At 44.9% G+C, this 21,889-nt stretch overlaps 1 protein-coding gene across 2 annotated transcripts; it reads right to left on the minus strand.

Annotated features, from left to right (window-relative positions):
• Positions 1 to 267: 267 nt before the first annotated feature.
• On the minus strand, positions 268 to 18,718 carry LOC119228180 (ras-related GTP-binding protein D-like). Of its 2 annotated transcripts, XR_009941591.1 has the most exons (8): positions 18,514 to 18,718; positions 16,526 to 16,821; positions 15,651 to 15,850; positions 14,772 to 14,886; positions 12,892 to 13,034; positions 2,927 to 3,075; positions 631 to 907; positions 268 to 499 (listed from the first exon to the last, which is right to left on the minus strand). XR_009941591.1 is itself a non-coding variant. In XM_037487577.2 (7 exons), exons 1-7 carry the CDS (start codon positions 18,614 to 18,616, stop codon positions 756 to 758), a joined length of 1,158 nt encoding a protein of 385 aa, XP_037343474.2. In that variant the 5' UTR covers positions 18,617 to 18,718; the 3' UTR covers positions 268 to 755. The 2 variants fall into 2 exon arrangements, 1 of the variants encoding a protein (XP_037343474.2); XM_037487577.2 differs by having other exon boundaries at positions 268 to 907.
• Positions 18,719 to 21,889: the final 3,171 nt, after the last annotated feature.

Raw genomic sequence — 21,889 nt, forward strand, 5'->3', positions numbered from 1 at the left:
TTATACATCTTTTAACATTTTGGATTGGAGCTGAGGGTCACAGAACCTAGGACTGTTTATTAATCACGTGGGCAGATGTTAAACCCCACCTAAAATATAAAATTCATAGAGGGGCTCGAGGAGGGAATTACTCCCCGGGAGGAGTAGGCTTAACAATCTAAAGATAGCAGGTTTTAGAATTGGAAAGGAGAAAATATTTATTACTGAAAAGGAGGTGTCAAATTAACCAAAGATTATGCTTAAGGTAAATGAAAATAGGAAAATGAGGGATTTTAAATAAAGTCCTTTTATTACAAGTTAATCTGATAAGGCCTTAATAAAAACACAAACTACATTCACTCGACTAAGCCTAAAATAGAAAAAAACCCTGAATGAAATAATAATGGGGAACGCATTTTAACCAAATCCACCCATCCATCCATCTTCGAACCGCTTGTCCTTCATACAGGGGGGGCTGGAGTCAATCCCAGCAAACTTCATGCGGGAGACAGGACAAACTCTGGATTGGAGACAAGCAACCTTTCACACTCACAAGTAAATATTATGTGTGGGGGACAAAAATGACCCCCAAGTGCACGGCGGACAGAATGTAATCACAGTGGAGTAATAGCCATGTTAAAATCCACCCACCTCTTCCACCAAAATACATTCAAACCTCCAACGTGCAGAGCATCACATGTTCAGTCAGGTGTCACAATACGGCCCGCGTTCCTGTAAACAAGGGCGGAGTCTGTCCGGTGTGACATGCTCGGCCCTTATTGGGGGTTACTGGACAACCCATTGGTTGCACTCAGCTTGCTCCACCTCCTCTGACTGAGAAGTTTGCAGTTCTGCTGAACTTTCACCCGAACATCAAACACCTCCTGGATGGCTTTCTTGAAGCAGTGGAAGTTGTAGTCGATCAGTCCTGTGACAGAGAAAAACGATGATGTATTCACAACCTTTACACCCTGTAAATGACCCTTTGGAAGAGCCAGACACACCACCTCATCTAACACACTCCATATGGCCAATAACCAAGAGGGAGGCCAAAGAGTCGCTCTACCCCCAGAGGATGAGCCTTACTGACCGTGGTGATCCTCTGACGTTTTATTCAAATCAGGGTCAATACTTTCTCTTAGTTAAGGAAACACCTGCAAAACGAATAACGGCGTGACACAGAAACTGGGGTTTTACAAATCAGGCTCTTGTACTCGGAGCTGGTGAGTTGGAGAAGGTGGAGAAATGACTTTGAATTTGTCTTAAAAAATACTTTAGACTGTAAAAAAGTGTTTCGTTATATCTTACATTAATTAATACTTACTACTTATTACTACTTGTGAAAATGAGTACACTCTGAAACAGATTGCAAAGTGTGTCAAATCAGCTTGTGGTGGGGACAAATCACTACGTTTGGTTAACATAATATTTATTTCTCACGGGCCATCTGCCCAAATCTTTGGCCCCTCCTGTCTCTGAATCTCCCCTCATTAGATCTCTAAGGCTGTATTTAATGCTGAGAGGCTTTGGTGGGGGAGGAGGGGCCCCGAATGCAAATCATTGCCCGACTTGGCAACCTTCTCACTAGAATTAGAGATTTTTTGTTTTAATGCGTGCTGCTGGCTCCTTTCACTGGAAAGGCTTGGGCAACATTGGTTGGGTTTCTCTGTTGGATGATTTCTTTTAAACCGGCTTAATCTCACCTTTTTTTTCCAGATTAGTAAATATATATAAATATATATATATATAAAATCACTTTTCTTTTGGTGGAAATAGTTTACTGCTTTTATTGTTTACTGGCTTACGTAAAATTAAAGTAGCAGCAGTCTGTTTGGAGCCAGTGGCTGTGTAATACTCTTTCACCCTTAATATCATGTGTGTTTGTTTCCCACATAATATCGTGGTAGAGCAGAACACTCCGTGTGCCCTGCTGTGAGACAGACTGTTCCAGGCTTCTCAATAAGTGAGAGCAGAAGTACGAGTGGATGCTGCTTCACACCACCACTGACATGCAGTGACACATGAGGTTCATCTCTTGAAAAGTGCTACTTTAGGTTGTTATGCTGCATTTGTGGCTTTCAACGGAAGTCAGCAGCTACAAACAAACCATTGAAATATAAGCTGTTAGAAATAACTCAATGGAGATATCTGCCTCTAGAGGTTGACCTGGGACTACAGGGCTGGATGGCCTCCGCCTGTGAGACCATGCTGGGACACTGTTTTCTACCAGCAGCGAGTGTGCCAGTACCCTTGAGAGAGGGAGGGGGAGCCCTGCGGCTCCGAGGAGCTGACCCACCCGCTCCACCATTATAAAGCTCTCTACGTACATTCAGGCTGTGAGTCGACTTACGCCCTGAGACGCGTTTATTTATTTTGTGTCGTAGGTCATTCCATTCACTTAAGAGAGCCAAACACATCTCCCTATTTGCTATCACCCTGACATCCTAAAATGAATTGATTTAAGTTCATATAGTTTTTGTAGCCATTAGCTTTGCCAGCCTGTTCTCATATACTTTAGTGTGTGTATCAGGAGGCAAAGCCTCTTCTAGGTGAAATCAATGCAGAAGTGTCTGAAGACCTGGTCATCAGGTGGCGACTCCTCTTTTCATGTAGAAGTCAATAAGAAAATGATTGTTCTTCTCTCTTAATATATTCCCTTCATTGTCTCAATCTTTAGTTTTAGTTCTTCTCAACATGGCATGTTATAGTTGTATAGGTGTACTTAACGGAGTAATTTCTTTCATCCAAATAAACCACTGACTGAACTTTAGTACGTGACGTGTTGGGGGGCCCTTTTTTCTATTTTCAAAGTGCTCTTAATCTTTGGTACTCCTCGAGGAACTGGGAGAGTTTAAAGCCAGTGCCAGCCACAGTCACATAACATTGCTTCCCCAAACGGGGGCTCCCCCCTCTGCTCCTCTGCATTCGTCACTCCAACCTGGTTTACCTTTTCTCTCAAAGCTTTCATTACGGACGAAGCAGACGATCGCAAGGAACTTGGTGACCTCCTTCAGGTACATGACCGTGGTGTTGTTCAAGTGGATGATGGCCATGGACTCCTCGTCGTAGGGTAAACCAGCTTCACTGTCCGTCAGGCTGGGCAAGGGAGACAGGAAAACACACCTCCCTGAATTCCGGTAAGGAAAGACACTGTGTCCCCATTTCAGAAAGACGGAGAACACCGACTGAGGGATCAGGAAACAGTCCGGGGATTTCAGTGTTCAGGCCTTTCTTTATGGTGGGTGTGAGGATTCAAGCAGAAAAGCACGACCAGTGGTAGATCACGACTAGTGGTAGATATATAGTTATCTGTATATAGTACAATGTCTGCATTATGAACATATTGCATATCTTATAAGTCTGAGTTGAGTGGTTCTCAACTGGTCTGGCTCCGGGACCCACCATCACCCCTTAATGACAAGCCGCGACCAAAATCGATTGGTCAACGGGGGGGGGGGGGGGTGCGCTAGCGGTTGAATTATTATTATTATTTTTTGCCATGCAACGGGTCCGCGATGAACCACTGTTATAAGTCCTTCAATACTGTACACATGACATCTATTTCACTGTGTCCACCCTGGGAGGAGGGGCTCAACCTAAAGCTTCTTCCGGTTGAGGAGTTTTGGGGAGAGGGAATGTCGCATGTGTGTCAAATTTTGATTTTGGATTATATAAAATGAGTTGACTCTAATGTTTATGATGTTATGAAATGTCATGGTATTCATGAGGTTAGGGTCCGGTTCGGGAAGCAAGGGTTTCCAGGTTGGCCCACAAATGGAGCCAGAGAGGAAGATCATGAAGTGCCTGGGCGGAGCTCACCGACCCACCCTGAGGGCACAAAAAGGCCTATTCTCAAGACGCAAAGGCAGAATTTCCTGAAATCCATACTTTTTGGTCATATAGACTGGGTGGAAGGAGATTCTCGATTTCACTAAATATTACACTATAAATAGCGTATTTCACTTTGTAACTGTACTTGCTTCTGTAAGTTATTGACTCAAGGCGGTTCGCCACTGGCCTAGGCAAAGTGAAAGCTACGCTGGTCTTTGTTCTGAAGAGTTTGAGAGGGAAATGGAGGCAGTTTGAAGGAAGAGAAGAGTCTGAGAATATTCACAACAAGTGAGCAGGAGGAGGCAGATAGTTGCTGAATGCTTTGATGTGGAGGACATGCTGTTCTCTCTTGCTTCTCTCTAATGCAATTCATTCCGCTTCTGCAACAAAAAGGGAATCCTTGATTATTCTCTGCATTCAATCTCACAAATATGTTGTTTTCCTCATTCACATCTAGGGATTTCCTTTTCTTGTGAGTACTCAGCTTGTATGTTGCCACAGGACTACCCCCCCACAGAATCTCTAAATCTGGGTCAGCACTCTGATAAGACTAATTTGCGGGAAGTGTGAAGTTCTTTTCTGCGGTGGAGTAAGCAAAGCAAATGGAACCTGATGTCCTGTGCACTGTTTACATCATCTGTCCGCTCAACAACCGAATGTCAAGATGGAACCCAAACGCTACACCCTGTCCAACCAATACGGCATGTTCAGTAGGACACTTTACCCTCACCTCCGCTCCATGGTGAACGGATTTTATAACGTCACTATTTTGTGGAGTTTATTTGGTATAATCTGTGTTTTCTTGGTACAGAGGTCAAGAAAAGAAGAAGCAAGGTCACCCACTCATTTTAACTCTTTTAGACAGTCTGCTTGTTGGTTCACTTCCTGTCATTGGGTGGCCTTGTGTTCTCACTGCAGGGGAAGGGCACCAGGGTTTGCTTGGACATGGTCGATTATCTCGGTCCGATAACACGACTACCTCAGGGTGATGTCACACTAGCTCAGAATCAGGAATCACAAAGTTGTGTTCACACTGCAGCATTTACAAACCGACTAAAGACTTTGTGATGCCCAACGACAATACTGAGTCACAATTGTATTCAGGTAACCAAAGTATTGTAGAAGAGCAGTACCGTATTTTCGCAACTATAAGGCGCACTTAAAGTCCTTTTTTTTCTCAAAAAACGAAGCGCGCGCCTTATAATCCGGAGCGCCATATATATGGATCAATTGGTTGATCCATACTGGTTAACGAGGATCCATTGGAGGGAAAGTCGGGTGCCAGCAGCCGCGGTAATTCCAGCTCCAACAGCGTATATTAAAGCTGCTGTAGTTAAAAAGCTCGTAGTTGGATGTCGGGATCGAGCTGACGGTCCGCCGCGAGGCGCCACTGTCTGTTCCAGCGCTGCCTCTCGGTGCAAGATGGACCAAAGCATTTGCCAAGAATGTTTTCATTAATCAAGAACGAAAGTTGGAGGTTCAGAGATATTGTTAATATCCACATTAACGTTTGAACAACGTTACCATGGGAGTGAACGCTTAATAACGTTTGATTTAGCACAGCCCGATCTAGTGGATGCATAACGCAACCCCAGTCTAACGTTTTACTGCAGTATCTTCTATTCTTTGCGCCTTATAATCCGGTGCGCCCTATATAGGAAAATAGTTCTAAAATCGGCAATTCATTGAAGGTGCCCCTTATAATCCAGTGCGCCTTATAGTTGCGAAAATACGGTAATTCAAGCGCAACTTTCTAAATTCACGATGCAGGGCCTGCATAGCGGGTCAGATGAGGATACAGGATTACTTTTCTTTTTGCATTTTTTCACAAGACAATTGTACGGTTTAAAAACTGCAGATTGAAAATACACAGAAATTAGATAGCACTGGTTTAATCCAAGACAGACCCAATGAAGACTAGATAACAGCCATATCCCCTCTTCAACAAGGTCTTGGGCTGGTTGTGTTGGTCAGCGGGACACACCATTTCTGTATTGTGTCCAGCACACTGGAGAAAAGGCCCTCAGAGAAGTCTCGTGGCACTTTGAGGCCAGAATGCACTTCAACTACGTAGCTGGACAGGTCCATAATTCTCCCCCATCAAAGTGTCACAAGTAATTCATGGATCATTTGGTTTAAAGGGCAAAAACACTCTCGCTCACTCGCCAGTGACTTTTAGCATACATTGTCAACAAAATGTGAGGTGGAGAAAAAGCTCTTAGCCTTGAAACAGATGTATTGGAAAATGTTGTACTCTGTAGACATGAAATGTTTCTTTCTTTGAAATCATTTTGAATGCCAAATTTCCTCTATTGTCTTCAATATTTCCTTTTATCAAGTCAGGTTTTATTTTCACTGTAATATTTTAATATATTTTGAAAATAGTAAATATAGATTTTTAGTCCTTGACAGGGGAGGCATTTTAACACACACAGTCTTTTACATTGGTTTTCTCATTCGTCTCCCAGGTCGAAGTGAAGTTGTAAAGAATCAGTAGGGGAACTTTCACATGTTTGACGTCTCTGTTAGGGTTAGTGTTTAAGGGAATGATTGATTAAAGGTTGTGGCTCTCGTTTGTTTGCATGATGCATGATACTCTCCATGACCTCTTCAGTGCTTTCTTGACCTGATGCAGCCAATTAGTCCTTTATCATAAGCTGGTTCCCTTTATGAACTCTTTCTGTAAACTTGGCCCAAATATCTTTGATATTGCTTATAGTTAGGGCTGGCTCAGGTTAGCCTGGACCAGCCCTTAGTTAAGCTGCTCTAGGCTTAGACTGCCGGGGGACTTTTTAGGACACACCGAGCCCCTCTCTCACTCTCACTCTCTCCTTCCACAATCATCCATGTTTTATTAATGTACATCACTAATCCAGCTTCTTTCCGGGAGTTCTTTGTGCTTTCTCGCCTAGCAGGTCTCTGTGGATCGTAGTTTCGTGCGGACCCCGGTTCTGACTCCTGGCATGGCTCTGCTGACACCTGCTGCTGCCATCATCATTACTTTAAATATGATTCATATTACTGTCATCATAAACTAACATCTTTCTGCTCTCCCTCCCCACAGAAGCCTCTGTGGATGGTGGTTCTATCTGATGGTGGTTGTCCCTGCTGTACACTTGTTCTGCTACTTGCAATTAATTGTATTTCTGTTAGAGGAACTGAATGTATTGTACATCTTTTACATTGTTGATTCTGTACACATGACATCCATTGCAGTCTGTCCATCCCGGGAGAGGGGTCCCTCCTCTGACGTTCTTCCCCTTTTTCCCCATTTAAGGGTTTTTTCATTTTTTGGGGAGTTTTTCCTGTGCCGATGTGAGGGTTTCGGGACAGAGGATGTTGCATGTGTACAGACTGTAAAGCCCTCTGAGGCAAATTTATACTTTGTGATTTTGGGCTATACAAAATAAAATTAATTGAATTGAATTTAAAGATCTGCATGCTGACAAATAGGACACCTTTTAGTCAGGCTTTTTGTGATCCTTTGTTTTTGTGGTTTCACCATGGCAGAGCTATATCAGTGAACAATTTTAATACACTGTGCAAAAATAGTTATTTTTACTTTTTTTGTTATTTGTTATTGCAAATACTTATTAAAAACATTTAGATTTCTCTGCTGCGGGACTAATAAAGAAATATTTTATCTTATCACATTAAGATTAAGTAGCTTAGTGAAAGCAGACTCTAAACACCACTTTGTCTTCCCCTAAATCCTCCTCAGTCCTTCCACACTTTTTCTTGACCCAAAGATGTTTTTTCAACAAGGTCAAGGAAAGGTGGTTTTGTAATGCCATGCGCTCTGTGTTCCTTTTCTCTGACTGGTGCACAGCGGTGGACAATCTGGCTCCTTACGAACCAGGGTTCATATTCCAAGTGTATTTCCTAAGGCTATTGACCCTGGTCCTGCAGGCCTTGGTTGGTAGTCCATATCGTCGTCCTGTAAGTTCTCCTTTGACTATTCATGGTAAAATACTTCTCCCCTCAGGGTGTAGAGCACCTGTTTGATCTGCCTGCCTCCGGTGTCGACCCATGGGACATCACACCGTCGAGGATGACGTCTCAAGGGGCATCACCCGGGACGTCATCCTCTTCCAGCTTCCGCCCTCGTGCTTCTGCATCAGCCTGTCAAAGCCAGCGGATAAGTCCTCAGGCTCCAAGTCCGTACCCGTCTTCCACCTTGGAGGGGGAGCCGTGTTCCCCTTTCGTCACCGGAGAGATAGGCGGATCAGAGTGGGCGAGTGCCTGTACTGGGGCAGCCTGGGACATTCGGTTTCCTCCAGTCCAGATCCAGATTACTGTCTCTTGCTGGAAAAGTCGATGTCTGCAGGTTACAGGCCTACGGTAATTCCAAAATAAGCTTCCCTCTTTGTGGGGTACAACATAGTTAGGATTCAGCCAGAAAGCCAATCATGAAATACTCATTTCACAAAGAGAAGAACAGTGGTCCCCAGGGCTAAAAGCTACAAATAGCTGGATGAGAACAGCAGGTTGATTTCTAGAAGGAAATAACTCAACACAATTGTCTTGGAACCAACCTAACAAAACTTGAATTCAAAATAACTTCTTGATTTTATCCATTTATTGAAGTCAAATCAGTTAAACTGTTTTGACTCACCGACCCCCTGCAGTTCGCCTACAGAGCCAACAGGTCTGTAGACCAGTGTTTCTCAACTGGTGGGTCGCGACGTGCCCGAAGGCAAGTGGATCACTGACTTTCTGTCCGACAGGAAGCAGCACGTCAAGCTGGGGAAACATGTCTCTGCCTCCCGGTCCATCAGCACCGGTTCCCCCCAAGGCTGCATTCCTTCCCCGCTGGTCTTCTCCCTGTACACCAACAACTGCACCTCCAGTCACCAGTCTGTTAAGCTGCTGAAGTTTGCGGATGACACCACCCTCATTGGACTGATCTCTGGTGGGGACGAGTCCGCCTACAGGTGGGAGTCTGACCACCTGGTGAGATGGTGCAGCCAGAACAACTTGGAGCTTAACGCCCTGAAGACAGTGGAGATGGTCGTGGACTTCAGGAAGAACGCACCCCCACCTTCCCCCCTCACCCCGTGTGACTCCCCCATCACCACTGTGGACTCCTTCCATTTCCTGGGCTCCATCATCACCTAGGACCTCAAGTGGGAGCTGAACATCAGCTCCATCACCAAAAAGGCTCAACAGAGGTTGTTCTTCCTGAGGCAGCTGAAGAAATTCAACCTGCCAAAGACGATGATGGTGCACTTCTACACGGCTATCATCGAGTCCATCCTCTGCTCCCCCATCACCGCGTGGTACGCTGCAGCCACAGTCAAGGACAAGGGCAGGTTGCAGCGTGTCATCCACTCTGCAGAGAGGGTGATTGGCTACAATCTGCTGTCTCTCCAGGACTTGTTTGCTTCCAGGACCGTGAACCGGGCCAGTAGGATTGTAGCCGACCCCTCTTAACCCGGACAGAACCCGTTTTTGCCCCTTCCATGCGGCAGGAGGCTGAGGTCCATCAGGACTAAGACCTCCCGCCACACTAACAGTTTTTTCCCGTGGTGAACTTCATCTTTAGTTTTATTTTTAATTTTGTCTTGATTTCTAAACTTACTAACCCATAGCTTTAGCGTACTAACCCATAGCATATATTTTATTATATTCTTATCTTATTGCTGCACTATGTTGTCTGTTGCCCATTATTGTACTGTCTTCAGTCGTGCACCAACCGCCAAGTCAAATTCCATGTAAGTCTGACATATGATGGCAATAAACGATTTCCTGATTCCTTGTTTTGGGTCCATAAAGTGGTAGTGAACCAGCCAGCATGTGGTTTTCTGGATTCAGTGGATGATGTCGTCAGTATATTCCAGAGAATATGGCTTTTGGTTTAAAAGAATATGTAGGACATACACACAGCAGCAATAGGTTGGGGAAACACGGCGCAAGGCCCCGCTCCTCTCCAGCATGTCTACAGTGAGTGATGACAATGGGCCGATGATCCTGCCATCAGACTTCCGCTTTCTGGGAACACAGCATTAGACAACCTCCCATCACAGAAGGGAAGGGTGTCACGGTTTGGGTCCTCTTCCTGTCTTATTTTTGTTTTCTTGTCTCTCGTGTCTCTGGGTGAACTTCACTTCCTGCCTTGTCTTGTGATTGCCTGATTGTTTCCACCTGTGTCCAATCACCTGCACCTCCCTAGTGTATTTAAGCCCTGTGTGCCTGTTGTCCCTTGTCGCGTCATTGTCTATTGTCACTCGTCGTTGGTGCATGTTCTTTGGTTTTGTGTTTGATTAAAGAGCACTCTGTTCGAGAAATCCTGCGTTTGAGTCCTGCCTCCTTCCGCCATTCCCAGCCTGACTCGGCCCCCAGACGCCAGTCCCAGTCTGACTCGGCCCCCAGACTCCCGTCTCCGCCCGTCCCGGCCCCCAGACTCCCATCTCCGCCCGTCCCGGCCCTGGCCCCGTCTCCAGCCCCCCGACGCCTGTCTCTGCCCGTCCCCACCCTCCCTCCCTCCCCTTGTCTGACTTTCTCCGGTTCTGTCCCCCTTGAGGACCGTCTGGAATTTGGTCCTTGAGGGGGGGGTTCTGTCACGGTTTGGGTCCTTATTTTGTAGTTTTCTTGTCTCTCGTGTCTCTGGGTGAACTTCACTTCCTGCCTTGTCTTGTTTCCACCTGTGTCCAATCACCTGCACCTCCCTAGTGTATTTAAGCCCTGTGTGCCTGTTGTCCCTTGTCGCGTCATTGTTTATAGTCACTCGTCGTTGGTGCACGTTCTTTGGTTTTGTGTTTGATTAAAGAGCACTCTGTTCGAGAAATCCTGCGTTTGAGTCCTGCCTCCTTCCGCCTGCACCAGCACCCACCCTGACAAAGGGGTGTGATTGATAGCTCTCTCTCTTATGATTGGTCCAGGTGTTGTGACGAAACAGACAGGAATGTAGCATTGTTAGAGAATGCCGACCATAACAATCAGATCTGATCAATGAATCAAATTCTAGCAGCGCCATCGTCAGTTGGTGGTGGTGTCCCTGATGGAGAAGATGGGCGCTGAGCCACTGCAGGAGGAGCGTCGATCTCCGGATCCAAAAACAAAGACACATCTGTGCCTAAACAGCACCTCTAAATTCCTTTGTCATACGTCACCCTCTCTGGTGTACGCGAGCCAGCTCTCTAAAGAGGGGAGGTGGGGGGGGTGCTCATATTCTTTGCACCATAGTTCTGGCTTTGCCTCAGTATGCTAAGTTTTTGTTGTTGTTAACAGAATGAATTAAATAATGACAAACATTTTGATATGTTGTTGCTATACGATAACAATCGGCCATATCATTGTAATTATTAAATCTAAACCCTACTCTTCTATTCTCTAAAGTCTGATGGCATCCGAGCGAAATGATACGGTTATTGTTTGGTGTTATTGTCATAACAACACAACATGTGCCCCTCATCACACAGTTCCGACAGAGTCTGTATGCTTTAGTTTGACTTCACACCTTCCTGAAAGCTGTTCTGGGAGAGAGATTAGAACCTAATTATAGTCCCAGCTGGAGTGATAATTGAGGGGAGACCAGAAGGGAATGGTGAGGATACGCTGTGGCACCAGGGGCACAGATACTGTGCTTTGGACTATTATTACATCCAGTAAAGCAGTTCACTCGGTTCCAGAGACAAACAACGACTGTGCGTACGTCCCCATGAGGAGGCAAATGATTTCAGCCACTTGAACAGCTGAAGCTTTATTCGTTGAGGGAACCCCATTGTGTGCGCTGCGATTACAAGTTGTATTCTCTTTCAACAATGGAAATACAAGTTCTCTGATGCACTTGAATCGCTCTTGTAGTCTTTGATCCAGCCACACATCTTCTTTCCTCATGTGTAAAGCTTCAGATAGAATCACAGAGTCCCTTCTGGTTTGCATGTCTTTCAAACATATTTAGTTGACTGAGAGACGTGTAGAGTAATGAAGTTTATCTCACCAGGTGTCATCTCCTGCAGTACAATACCCTTTTCATCCTGTTTCTTTAGAAAGCGGCGGTTAAAGAAAGAAGAGTGTCGCTGATACATGTAGATTACAGAAAAGGGACGTAGATGTCCTATACGTCTCCGATAGGGTAGCAGCCTGCCAATCACAAGGTAGCCTCTTCCTTAAAAATAATCTGCTTTATGGTCTGTGTGCCTCTAAATGGACGATAATTTCCTAAATGAAAATGGTGCTGTATCAAAGACTTGAAACTTGAGTTTGACACCATAAACTCATGTTGACAATGTTGAGGGATGAGGGAATAAATCGAAGTAGAGTAATTTTCTCTTTTTTGCATTCTATACAACCATTAGAGTCGCCCCCTGTTGGTCCGTAGAGAGAATGCAGGTTTCAGGACTCCCCTGAGCTTTCCTCCTGAGCAGAACATTGGCTGAGATATTTATTCCTCTTTATTGGCAGCAAACACAAATCCCATGGGCCTGCCGACGCCGGAGCCACACCAACTATTCTAGGCTGACTAAACGTTATCGTGACAAGCAGCGGGGGGTCTGATGGGGAGGGTATTTACGCTCCCCATCAGACCCACTCACCAGAGAGCCTAATGTAGCGGAGCCGCTAGCTCAGCTCCGACTCAGGTACCCAGATAAACTGTCAAAGCTCCAGCAGACAAAAGGAGAGTGTGACAGAAGCCTGTTGGTTGGCCCTCAGGGCATCCTGCTGCAGAGACTTTATTTGAACCCAAACCATGATGTTCTCCTGAAATCTGACAGGTTTGTTGCCTAGTTTCTTCTTTGTTGAATTCTTTACAGTCCCGGTGTGAAGGAGTATTTGAAGAGCGTGAAGTTTCTATCAAATATCGAAAAGGGGAGCGGACATGGACAGGATGCAAGAAGGGGGAATGTATCGTAACGCCACCCATTGGTTGGTGAACTCATGGCTTTTTGCAACTAGTGAAGCGAAGGGATCATAATTAAACCAAGGAGGTGTGAAGTAGAGTATGCAGAATGCCTCAAATGCCTTTGCGAGGACATCAGAAAGCTGTGCACATCGTAGTCATAACACCAATTCTGACGTGTTCTGTTTTGTGACGATACAGAAGTCCCTCTGGTTGGTAAAGGTAGTCTTTAGTCTTACCCGTAGATGCAGGAGATGTCGATGACCACATCGATCATGTCACAACACAGCTCGTACGTCTGCATGTCCACTGGGCTGCTGTCCGTGGCGATGTAGATCTTACTGACCACGTCGAACAGGAAGGCCTTCTCAATGCCCGAGTTCTGAAGGACGGAGGCAAAGAGAAGCATCAGCAGGAGCCAACCCTGCTGCAGGCAACGACATGACGTCTGCTACTTCTGGGAGGAGAGAGACATGTTGATCATTTTAGGACACGTTAGGACAATGCCAGTTGTAAGGGACAAATCTAGGATATTCAGCAATGTAGGTCCAAGAAATAGACAGAGATCATTAGTAGTGTATGAAGGCTGCAGCTAGTTGCTTTAAAGCCTGAGTTCTGCTCGTTGAGAAGTATGCGGAGGCGCTGGTGACGAGGAACCCATCTTATTTAGCCTTCTCCACAAGAAGAAAATGAACAAATCATGGACTGTAGAGGACGAGTGAGAGGATCCAGTTTGCTCTCATAATGCCTGGGAAAAAAGTGACAGCAAAACGAAAATATGAAGATGAACACAGGACTGACGTTAACAGAGTGGGAGAGTTCATAGTTTTTTGTTGAACGTAATGGCAAGCCATTATAGGCCTCATAGGTCAGGCGTCATTAGCGCATTTCAAAGCTTCAAATCTTCAGCACCACTCCAGCTCACTCCATGCGAACATCGACCGGGAATTTCTAAAAGATACTGAACTTCACAAGCACAAGTTTGTCACTTTGAAAAGTCAGGCAGAAAAGCAGAGTTTTACGAACATTTACAAAGCACTCGGAGACCGTGACGGTTGCATCGCATCGACTGGCTTGGGACATTGCACCCATCTTTGTGAGGAGGACCGACTGAAAGCTGCTTCATGGGAAGGGACCATTGAGTTCTGGAAAAGTGTGCCAATGGAAAAATACCCTAATGTCAAACGGGCTGCGATACAGTCAATGTTTGGGTCAACATACGCCTGCAAGTCTGTGTTTTTTACCCTGAAACACGTGAAATCAAAGCCTCAGTCTGTTCTGACTGAATTGCTTTGAGCGGAAACAACTGAATACAAACCAGATTTGAAGAGGGTTGTTCAAGGCAAGGAATGCCAGAAGTCCCACTAAGCAACATGCATAGTAAAAGAAAAATAAATGAAAAATAAATGTTGGTTGAACTGAGAGTTTGTGTGTGGGAGACAGTGCACACAATGTTCACTGTTGAAAATGACTGGCCTGTGGTACTGTAGGAGTCCATTTCTGTCTTCATCATGTTGGTGTGTGACATTTACAATACATCTGGCTGAGCAGAGGTCTGTGTGTGTGAGGAAGGGATGGGGTGATGCTCATGTGTGCCCATGTGTATGATGTGGCTCTTTGCAGTAACACAATAAACATGTGGCTCTTAGTCTCTGACTGGTTGGCCACCCCTATCCTAGACTGTCTTGTTTTGTTTGAGAGAGGCACAATGAGTCCAGCAGCACAGCCATTTAAAGGTCTCTCTTTGACTGCATCATGGTAGCATGTCCCCTACTTCCTTTACTCCAGTAGTTACAGCAATAAGCCCTGGCTCCCCAGCAGCATGCATGGTGTTGGTTCTCATAAGGAAGGGATGGGGTAAGGTTGGGGTTGGGGGTCTGCTAAACCTAATGCATGTCACTTTGAGAGCCGCATGCATAGAAAAACCAAGGGGATGCACTGCAACCAGCATTCTGTTACGCAGCAGTACCACCCAGTGGTTGGACGTTATACTGCCATTTGATGATTAGATTGTGCTGCTATGTTTCTAAAGAGACTCAACCAGAGACTTTGTAAATTTTCAGATGAATTGATTGAGCAGCAAGACTACAGATACAGTCACCCTGGTAGCAGTACTCACAGATATGAAGATGTTGAGCAGGTTTTCCAGCGTGGGCAGCTGTGGAATAAGCTTCTGGACCACTTTACTGAAAGCCTCGAATATGGAGTGATCGTATATACTAGTTAGGTAGAAGCTGTAGATATCAGGCAGAAAGAACTGAGTCACAATGGATTCCATTTATAAAATGCTACACAATTGGATGGTTTATTGTTAGTCTAAAAAAACACTGATCACAAGAGTAGCATTTCAGGGTCATCACACACGGTCGTAGATAAGATTACTGGGACTGGTGCGCTAGGCTAATTCAGGCAGTGTAAAGGGCCAGAGGCATTAAGGAGCAGGTTCAAAGTAACAGCACACCTGTAATGCACCACAGAAAAATTATGTTTGGAATGAATGTGTAATATTTACACAGATTGTGGTAAGATGTGGACTTTTTTAATTTATCATCAATGCGTATTAAAGCCCTTTCTGAATTATGTTTAAAAAAAATCGATGCTGCTTTATCTGACTGCTTGTGTTTGCGATGAAGAGGTGTTGTGCAAAGACAAAATTGCCGTACAGAAGCATCGAGAATCACTGAATTCTGAATGTTAGATGGGGGTAATAACAAGGCCAGGGAAGATTCCCACCTCCAGTAGTTATATTATCATTCAAGCATCTTCGACAGTATTATTTTAGCCTTTAGTATCAGTCTATAAAATATTATGGGATGTCTCAGCATGGACTCAACACCGGCACCACCCATTCATTCGGATTCTAGCAGCAGTGTTGCAGTCAGCACGCCCTAAATATGATCCAGCAGAATGAAGACACACATCCATGTCTAGCGAATAAGAGAGCATTTAAGCATTCTGAAAGCTCCTAGAACACTTTCTCTTCGATTGTGCAGCCCACCTCAGGTGTATGTGTTCCAAGCCGGCATCGGCGAGGTCATCGCTGGCCCGTTTCTGAATGTCCCGCTGCTTCTCAATCTTGTTGTCGTCTGACAGGCCGTCCACTTTGTGGATGAACACTTCAAAGTTGATCTCCGGGTTGACCTTGTAGGCCCGGGTCACGGTGAGATGCAGCCTACTCAGGGCCTCCACGTAGTCTTCCTGCCACAATAAAAGGAAGGAGTCACACGGCTTCAGGTCTTTCATGGGTTCTTGTATCACATTGCATCATTTATTGAATCTTTGTCTGCTGAGTTCTGCTCAATTCAAGTTAAGAACTCTTTGATTGGAATGTGCGCATGCTGCATTGAAGAATGAGCCTGACTATAGTCAAGGGATACATTTAGAATTCTACGGGACGTGATCAACTCCTATTTCCTTACTACAAGGTTAGTACACATTTTTTTGAAGACACTGGAAAGATAAAGATGGCAGAGTCAGAGGGGTCTCACTTCCATTCTTCAACTGAAAGCACAGGACCAATTGCAACGGAAGATACGTTTTTTTTAAAGGTTGCTTTCTCACTTGTCTTCCTTCCATTGTGCACTCATCATGTGAGAAAGTCCACTCATCATGTGAGAAAGTCCTGTAAACATGTTTGTCGCCTGCTTGCTGACTTGTTTGACTAGACATTGAACTAACTTCACATGTACATCTTTCAGATGTAGACTGGTTGCAACAAATCAGCACCCCCGATTCTTGCTGTGGCGAGCTAACTAGCTAGCCATCCGTCTCTGGGGCAGCAAGCTGCGACACCTTACGTCTGCATTTTCTTTTTAACTACAAGTGAAAATGGCTAAACTTAACTTCATCCTCCTAATGGGTGTGCAGGCTGACCTGTGAGTCGATGACAAAGATTAGCGCTCCGGTGCCTCTGAATATCATTTCATAGTCAAAGGTGGGGTCGAAGAAGTCAATCTGTCCAGGGAAGTCCCAGATCTGGAAGCTGACGAAGGAGCTGCTGGACACGTCCTCTCGGCAGATTTTGTTGGTGCTCTCCAGGAACAGGGTCTCGTTGGGCGACATTTTATGGAAGACCACCTTCTGGATGGAGGACTTCCCACTCCTCCTCATGCCCATCAACAGTATACGAGGTTTCACCTCTCCATTCAGAGAATCGCTGAAGCCCAACACTACACAGCAAAGGAATAGTCATGAAATAGCTGCAGGGGTGACTGGAAGACAAAGTCCACTCACTAAGCCTGCTCATAAGAGGTGGGGGATACGGTCTCAGAGTAATAGCATGATTTGTTTCTGGGATAGCCCTGACAGTGGGAATAAATACTAAATGTAAATGCCCTTTCCCCTCTCTATTTGTGGAATGGGTGTGTGAGAGTGTGTCACATTCTTGCTCCAACACTCCGAAGGCCCAATGTAAAGTAATATCAAAAGGTAATGTACAATAAGTCAATGAAATCGCACGTATATGCTGACATTTGTGGTATTAAACCGGAATAAAGGCTATTTAAACAACGTGTGCTTTCCGTTGTCGTTAAATTTGTATTGGCTCTGGCGAGGCGTATCTTCCTAAATTAAATTAAAAGAGAAGTTTATCTTTCTTATCTGTAAGTTTTGGGGGGTTTTAAGGCTTTTATTGTTAAGCTCAGCAGGTTGTTAGGCAACGGAAGCAGCAGAGGTATTGCTGATGACGCAAGCAGGAAGTCCCCCCGTAGGCCAGACCGTCCCATTTCAGAGACCTTGGTTCAGCCGATGCGGTTGTTGGAGGACTGAACCCAGGTTTGCCGTGAAGGCTGCTGAAAGCTGGAGGCTACAAGGAGGCAGCCTTGTGACTTTGAGACACAGCTGCTGTCTGCCGTGTCCCCAATGGTTTCCACCCGTGTGTCCAATCACCTGCACCTTCCCTGTGTATTTAAGCCATGTGTGTCTCTTGTCCTTTGTCGAGTCATTACGTTGTATGGGTTTTCCATGTCGGTTTTGCTCCTAGGCATTTTTTATTTGAACTTGGATTAAAGTACCTTTTGTTTGCAAATATGCATTTGAGTCGTGCTTCCGCCACCCCGACGTGACAGAATGGCTCGACAAGGGAAGGACAGATTGTTTTCCCTCAAACCAGTTCTGGGGAACCCGTCTGGGCCCTGGGCAGGCCACGCAGAATACAGCTGCCTATCTGTCTCTGGGCCATCGCTTAGCCCGGATCTCCAGGTGGCTTCCTGGCAGACGGCTGGCAGCGTTCCTGTCGGCGTTCTCTCCGCGCCCCGCCCAGCCGCGTTTTCTGGTGTGCGGCCGCCACTCGTCCTCCGGAGGAAGAGGCCAGCTCCTGGACTCCAGCCGTCGGATTGCAATGGGACCGGGTGCTATATGCATTTGAGTCCTGCTTCCGCCACCCCGAAAAATTGTCTTTTTGAACTTGCAATTATAGGACTTAATTAATTTGGAGAAATCTCATTGGGGAGAGCCGGGTAATGTGAGACACCCCCTAAATGAGAAGTATGTTTTTTGCACAAAAATGTTTTTTTGCATGTAAAATTAAAATATGTTAGTCTTAAGACTAGAACTATTAAATATTTTTTATTATAGTTCAAATATTGAGTAATGGTCCTTTTGAACTTTAAGATATAGGGCAGTTGTCAGAATGGCCCACACATACAGTACATACAGTGATGGTCCAGAGTCGAGTCTTTGATTAACCATCTTTCATTGTGGTTACTTGTTTAATACCGTAAATGTCAGCGTAACGTGCACGTGTCTTTCTGTTGTACCACGGAAATACAAGTGTCTGCTGAGCTACCCGCAGTGTCAAAACCAGGGTCATGCGAGCAGCTGACTCAGAGGAAAACACCAAGCAGTTTGTGACCTCCGCCTACCTCCGTCCTCACAGCCCAGCTCGTCGTCGTAGTATCCCGCCGCAGCCGAGTCTTCCTCCTCGTCCTCCTCCGCGCACGCCGTCGCCCCCCTGTCGCTGGCCATGCCGCGTGCCGCTCCTCCTCGTGTTGTTGGGTGGGTTTGCGTCCGAGGCGGCTCGCTGGCTCCAGCTTTGCCCACGTTGTCACCTGATACGTGGGAGCCATGCCGGTGAACTTTCACCCGCTGCCGCCTCCGCTCCGACAGGCTGCAGCCGCCAGTCGAGGGGTCTGGGACTACTTTTCTTGCTGGATCACATCTCATGTGAAAGTTTAGTCAGATCTGAAAATGAACAAATCGGCTTCTAAATGTGCCTATTTGTGCCCACGACCGACCGTAGTTAGCCTTGAAAAGTAACTTTTAATGCCTTTATTTTGCCTTTAAACATGGTAAATGTTGACTAATATCTTACTGAGGTTGTGGCAGTTGGATAGAATATAATATAACGAACAGAAGTGGATCAAAGTGATAAGTAAGGAAGCCGAAATATCACTCTCATGTTTAATAACGTTAAAGATGTTGTGAATAACTACAGCAATGAAATTAACTTGTCTTTTTTGCACCTTGTTTGTGGTGTGATTATAATCTTACTAAAAATGAGTTTGAGGGATCCAGGTGAAGGAGGCCGAGGGGGGTAGTACACGCACAAACATTCATCTACTGTCTACACACAATATAATTAACCCTACAAACTAATAAACGGGTTTGCTGATATTTATTTCCCTTTTTTTTACTTTCTTGGTTTATTTCCTTTGCTTTACTTTTAGATAAAAGTACATGTCTTGATAATAATGTTATTTAAAATTAGTTGAAAATGCTCAGCCTGAAATATAAAAATCTCCAGAGGAAAATCATATCCTCCTAAATGAAATGGAATATAATACGATTTGGATCTCCAACTGATTTTAACGCGATTAACACTTTAACTTTATTATATACACTTTTAATTCCACCATTATATATATTTATTCTGCATACCAATTCAACTCATACAAACCAAAATCTGCAATACTATTCAATAAAAAAGAATTATTTACTTGTGGTAGTTTGTCAGGTACAGATATGCAGTGATGATTGCTGGGTGATGCTGAGCTTGTCCATCGCCTCATTGTTTGTTTTATTAATTGTCCCCTGATGCCTGAATTGTGTTATGTCTAAATGAGGACATTTAAATTATAAATTGTTGCAAAAAGGAAACAAATGTTAAATAAACATTCACCACATTACAGGAAATAAAATATGTAACAGTTTATGTTTTCTCTGTCTAGGGTGAAGAAGAAATTGTATTTTAAAGGCAATATATTAATGTGAATGTCAAACAGTTGAAGCCAAGCATCACAGCCATCAGGTGACTGGGCTCCACCACCACTGTGGACCTGTTCTACGCTGTGTGGTCCTGGGTCAGGACGTAAACACCTCCAGAGACAGGAAGCATCACTGCGGACGCCTCACAACCTTTAACGACAAGTCCTTTCAGCTTCTCCCCCTCTGGAGGGCGCTGCACAACACCCCACAGCAGCTTCTTCCTCCAGCCGGTCACACCGTACGTCCTCCACCGTACATCCTGCACATACTCACTGTTAATATGGAACATATCATACTGCCAGTGCCAATACCAATACAAGCATCACGGCATATATTGTCCAACCGCTTGATGTAAATATAACGCACAATACAGTAGCAGCAAAAATAATTATATATAATATTGATCCATTCTACCTAATATCTAAAACCAAGTACCCAAACTACTTACCCTAAAAAACACCTATAAAATGTAATATGGGCCAGCCACAGTTTATAAAAGCCACCTTATTAATGTTCCTTTTTTGTTTGTACTGATTGAGTTGTGTGTGTGTTGTTGTTGTAGTATATTGGACTCTCTGACATCTCATTAACAAATTATTAAATGACCATACAAGGTCTGATTAGAATGTAAACATTACGCAATTCCAAAAATATATTAAATCACAAAATTTTACAAAAATAAAAAAATCAGCCAATTGTTGATTGCCCACTACATGCCTCAGGTGGTGTGGCTCTTTACTCCCACCGATTTAATTTATTTCTATTTTAGCCCGAGCTCTGAGCTAATTTTGCAATATGTGTTTTTCATTTTATTTTCCCTGATTTCTTTTCTTGTTGTGGTTGGCGACACCTGATCCCACAGCCTCGTGGGCCTCCAGCATGAAGACCAGCGCAAACCAGATAGTAGCAGAGAATGAGGCCCTTGATGGAGGCCTTAGAGAGTGTTAGCGAGTAGCAGAATGAGCTGGCAGCCCCCTTTGTGCAGCGCTGCACACAGGCCGCTCTCCGCTCTCTCCCTTCGCCTCCGGTCTGATGAGACGCAAATATTGAAATGAGGTTTGCAGCATCGGAACAGTGGGAGGGGAGCCACATAATTAAAAATATCATTTCAGCTCCCACTCGGCCTATTTCCATCCAGCATTACCGCTTCTCCACAGGTGAATTGCTCCCTGTACTCCTGCGACGATGGTAATGAGCGGTGGTTAGGTCTGACACCACGTCTCTTTGATTTAACCTTAATGAGAAATATGCCATCAACGGGGGGACTCAATCATAGCGACTTTAAATGTGATAGGAGTCCAGCTGAACTAGAGGGGGGGGAATCACAGTAAAAGCGTGATATTAGGTCGACTGATGGAACGGGATACACAGAGTGTGTGCTAAAAAACAACTATTATACAGATAATAATATGACAAAAACACATCAGCTTTGCTGTCTGCTCTGTCCTCGTCCCTCGTGGACTGCAAGCTGTCTCTACCCATCACTCACACTTTCAATTAATTGTGCTCTTCCTCCGAACGCCGGCAAAAATACAATTTGATCTCCTCCAACAAGAAGCGTGTTCATCTGAGAGAACCTTTTATGGACCCTGTGATGTCACACCTCTATTACATCCAACGACTACTTGTTTCTCCTGAAGAGATCGCAGCACAAATCCTTTATTTTCATTTTGAGTGGCTTGAAAGTTTTGGTCTACTGGTGTGTGCAATGCGACGATGCGGTCACCAAGAGCTGCGTTCATGGGCGGGACCAACAGATCCGTTGGGAGCAGTTGTACAAAGACTTCAACTCGTTTTTGTAGGTTTGTTAATGCAATTTTCTTCTCAGATGTATTCCCTCCGGATCTCGGCATTAGGATCCTCTGTTGTGTCATTCAGTTTGTTCTCATTGTGACACCCCACTGCCTTGAGTTGAGCTGTATTCTGGTTAACACAAGAAGACACAAACTGCACTGCTGCAGCAAGCATCCCATCTCTGTGGTGGAGCCCAGTCCGTTCCCACTATGTGATTAGTCATTAGAAACATTATCTGGG

The sequence above is a fragment of the Pungitius pungitius genome, chromosome 14 (assembly GCF_949316345.1).
Source record: "Pungitius pungitius chromosome 14, fPunPun2.1, whole genome shotgun sequence".
NCBI classification, from domain to species: Eukaryota; Metazoa; Chordata; class Actinopteri; order Perciformes; family Gasterosteidae; genus Pungitius; species Pungitius pungitius.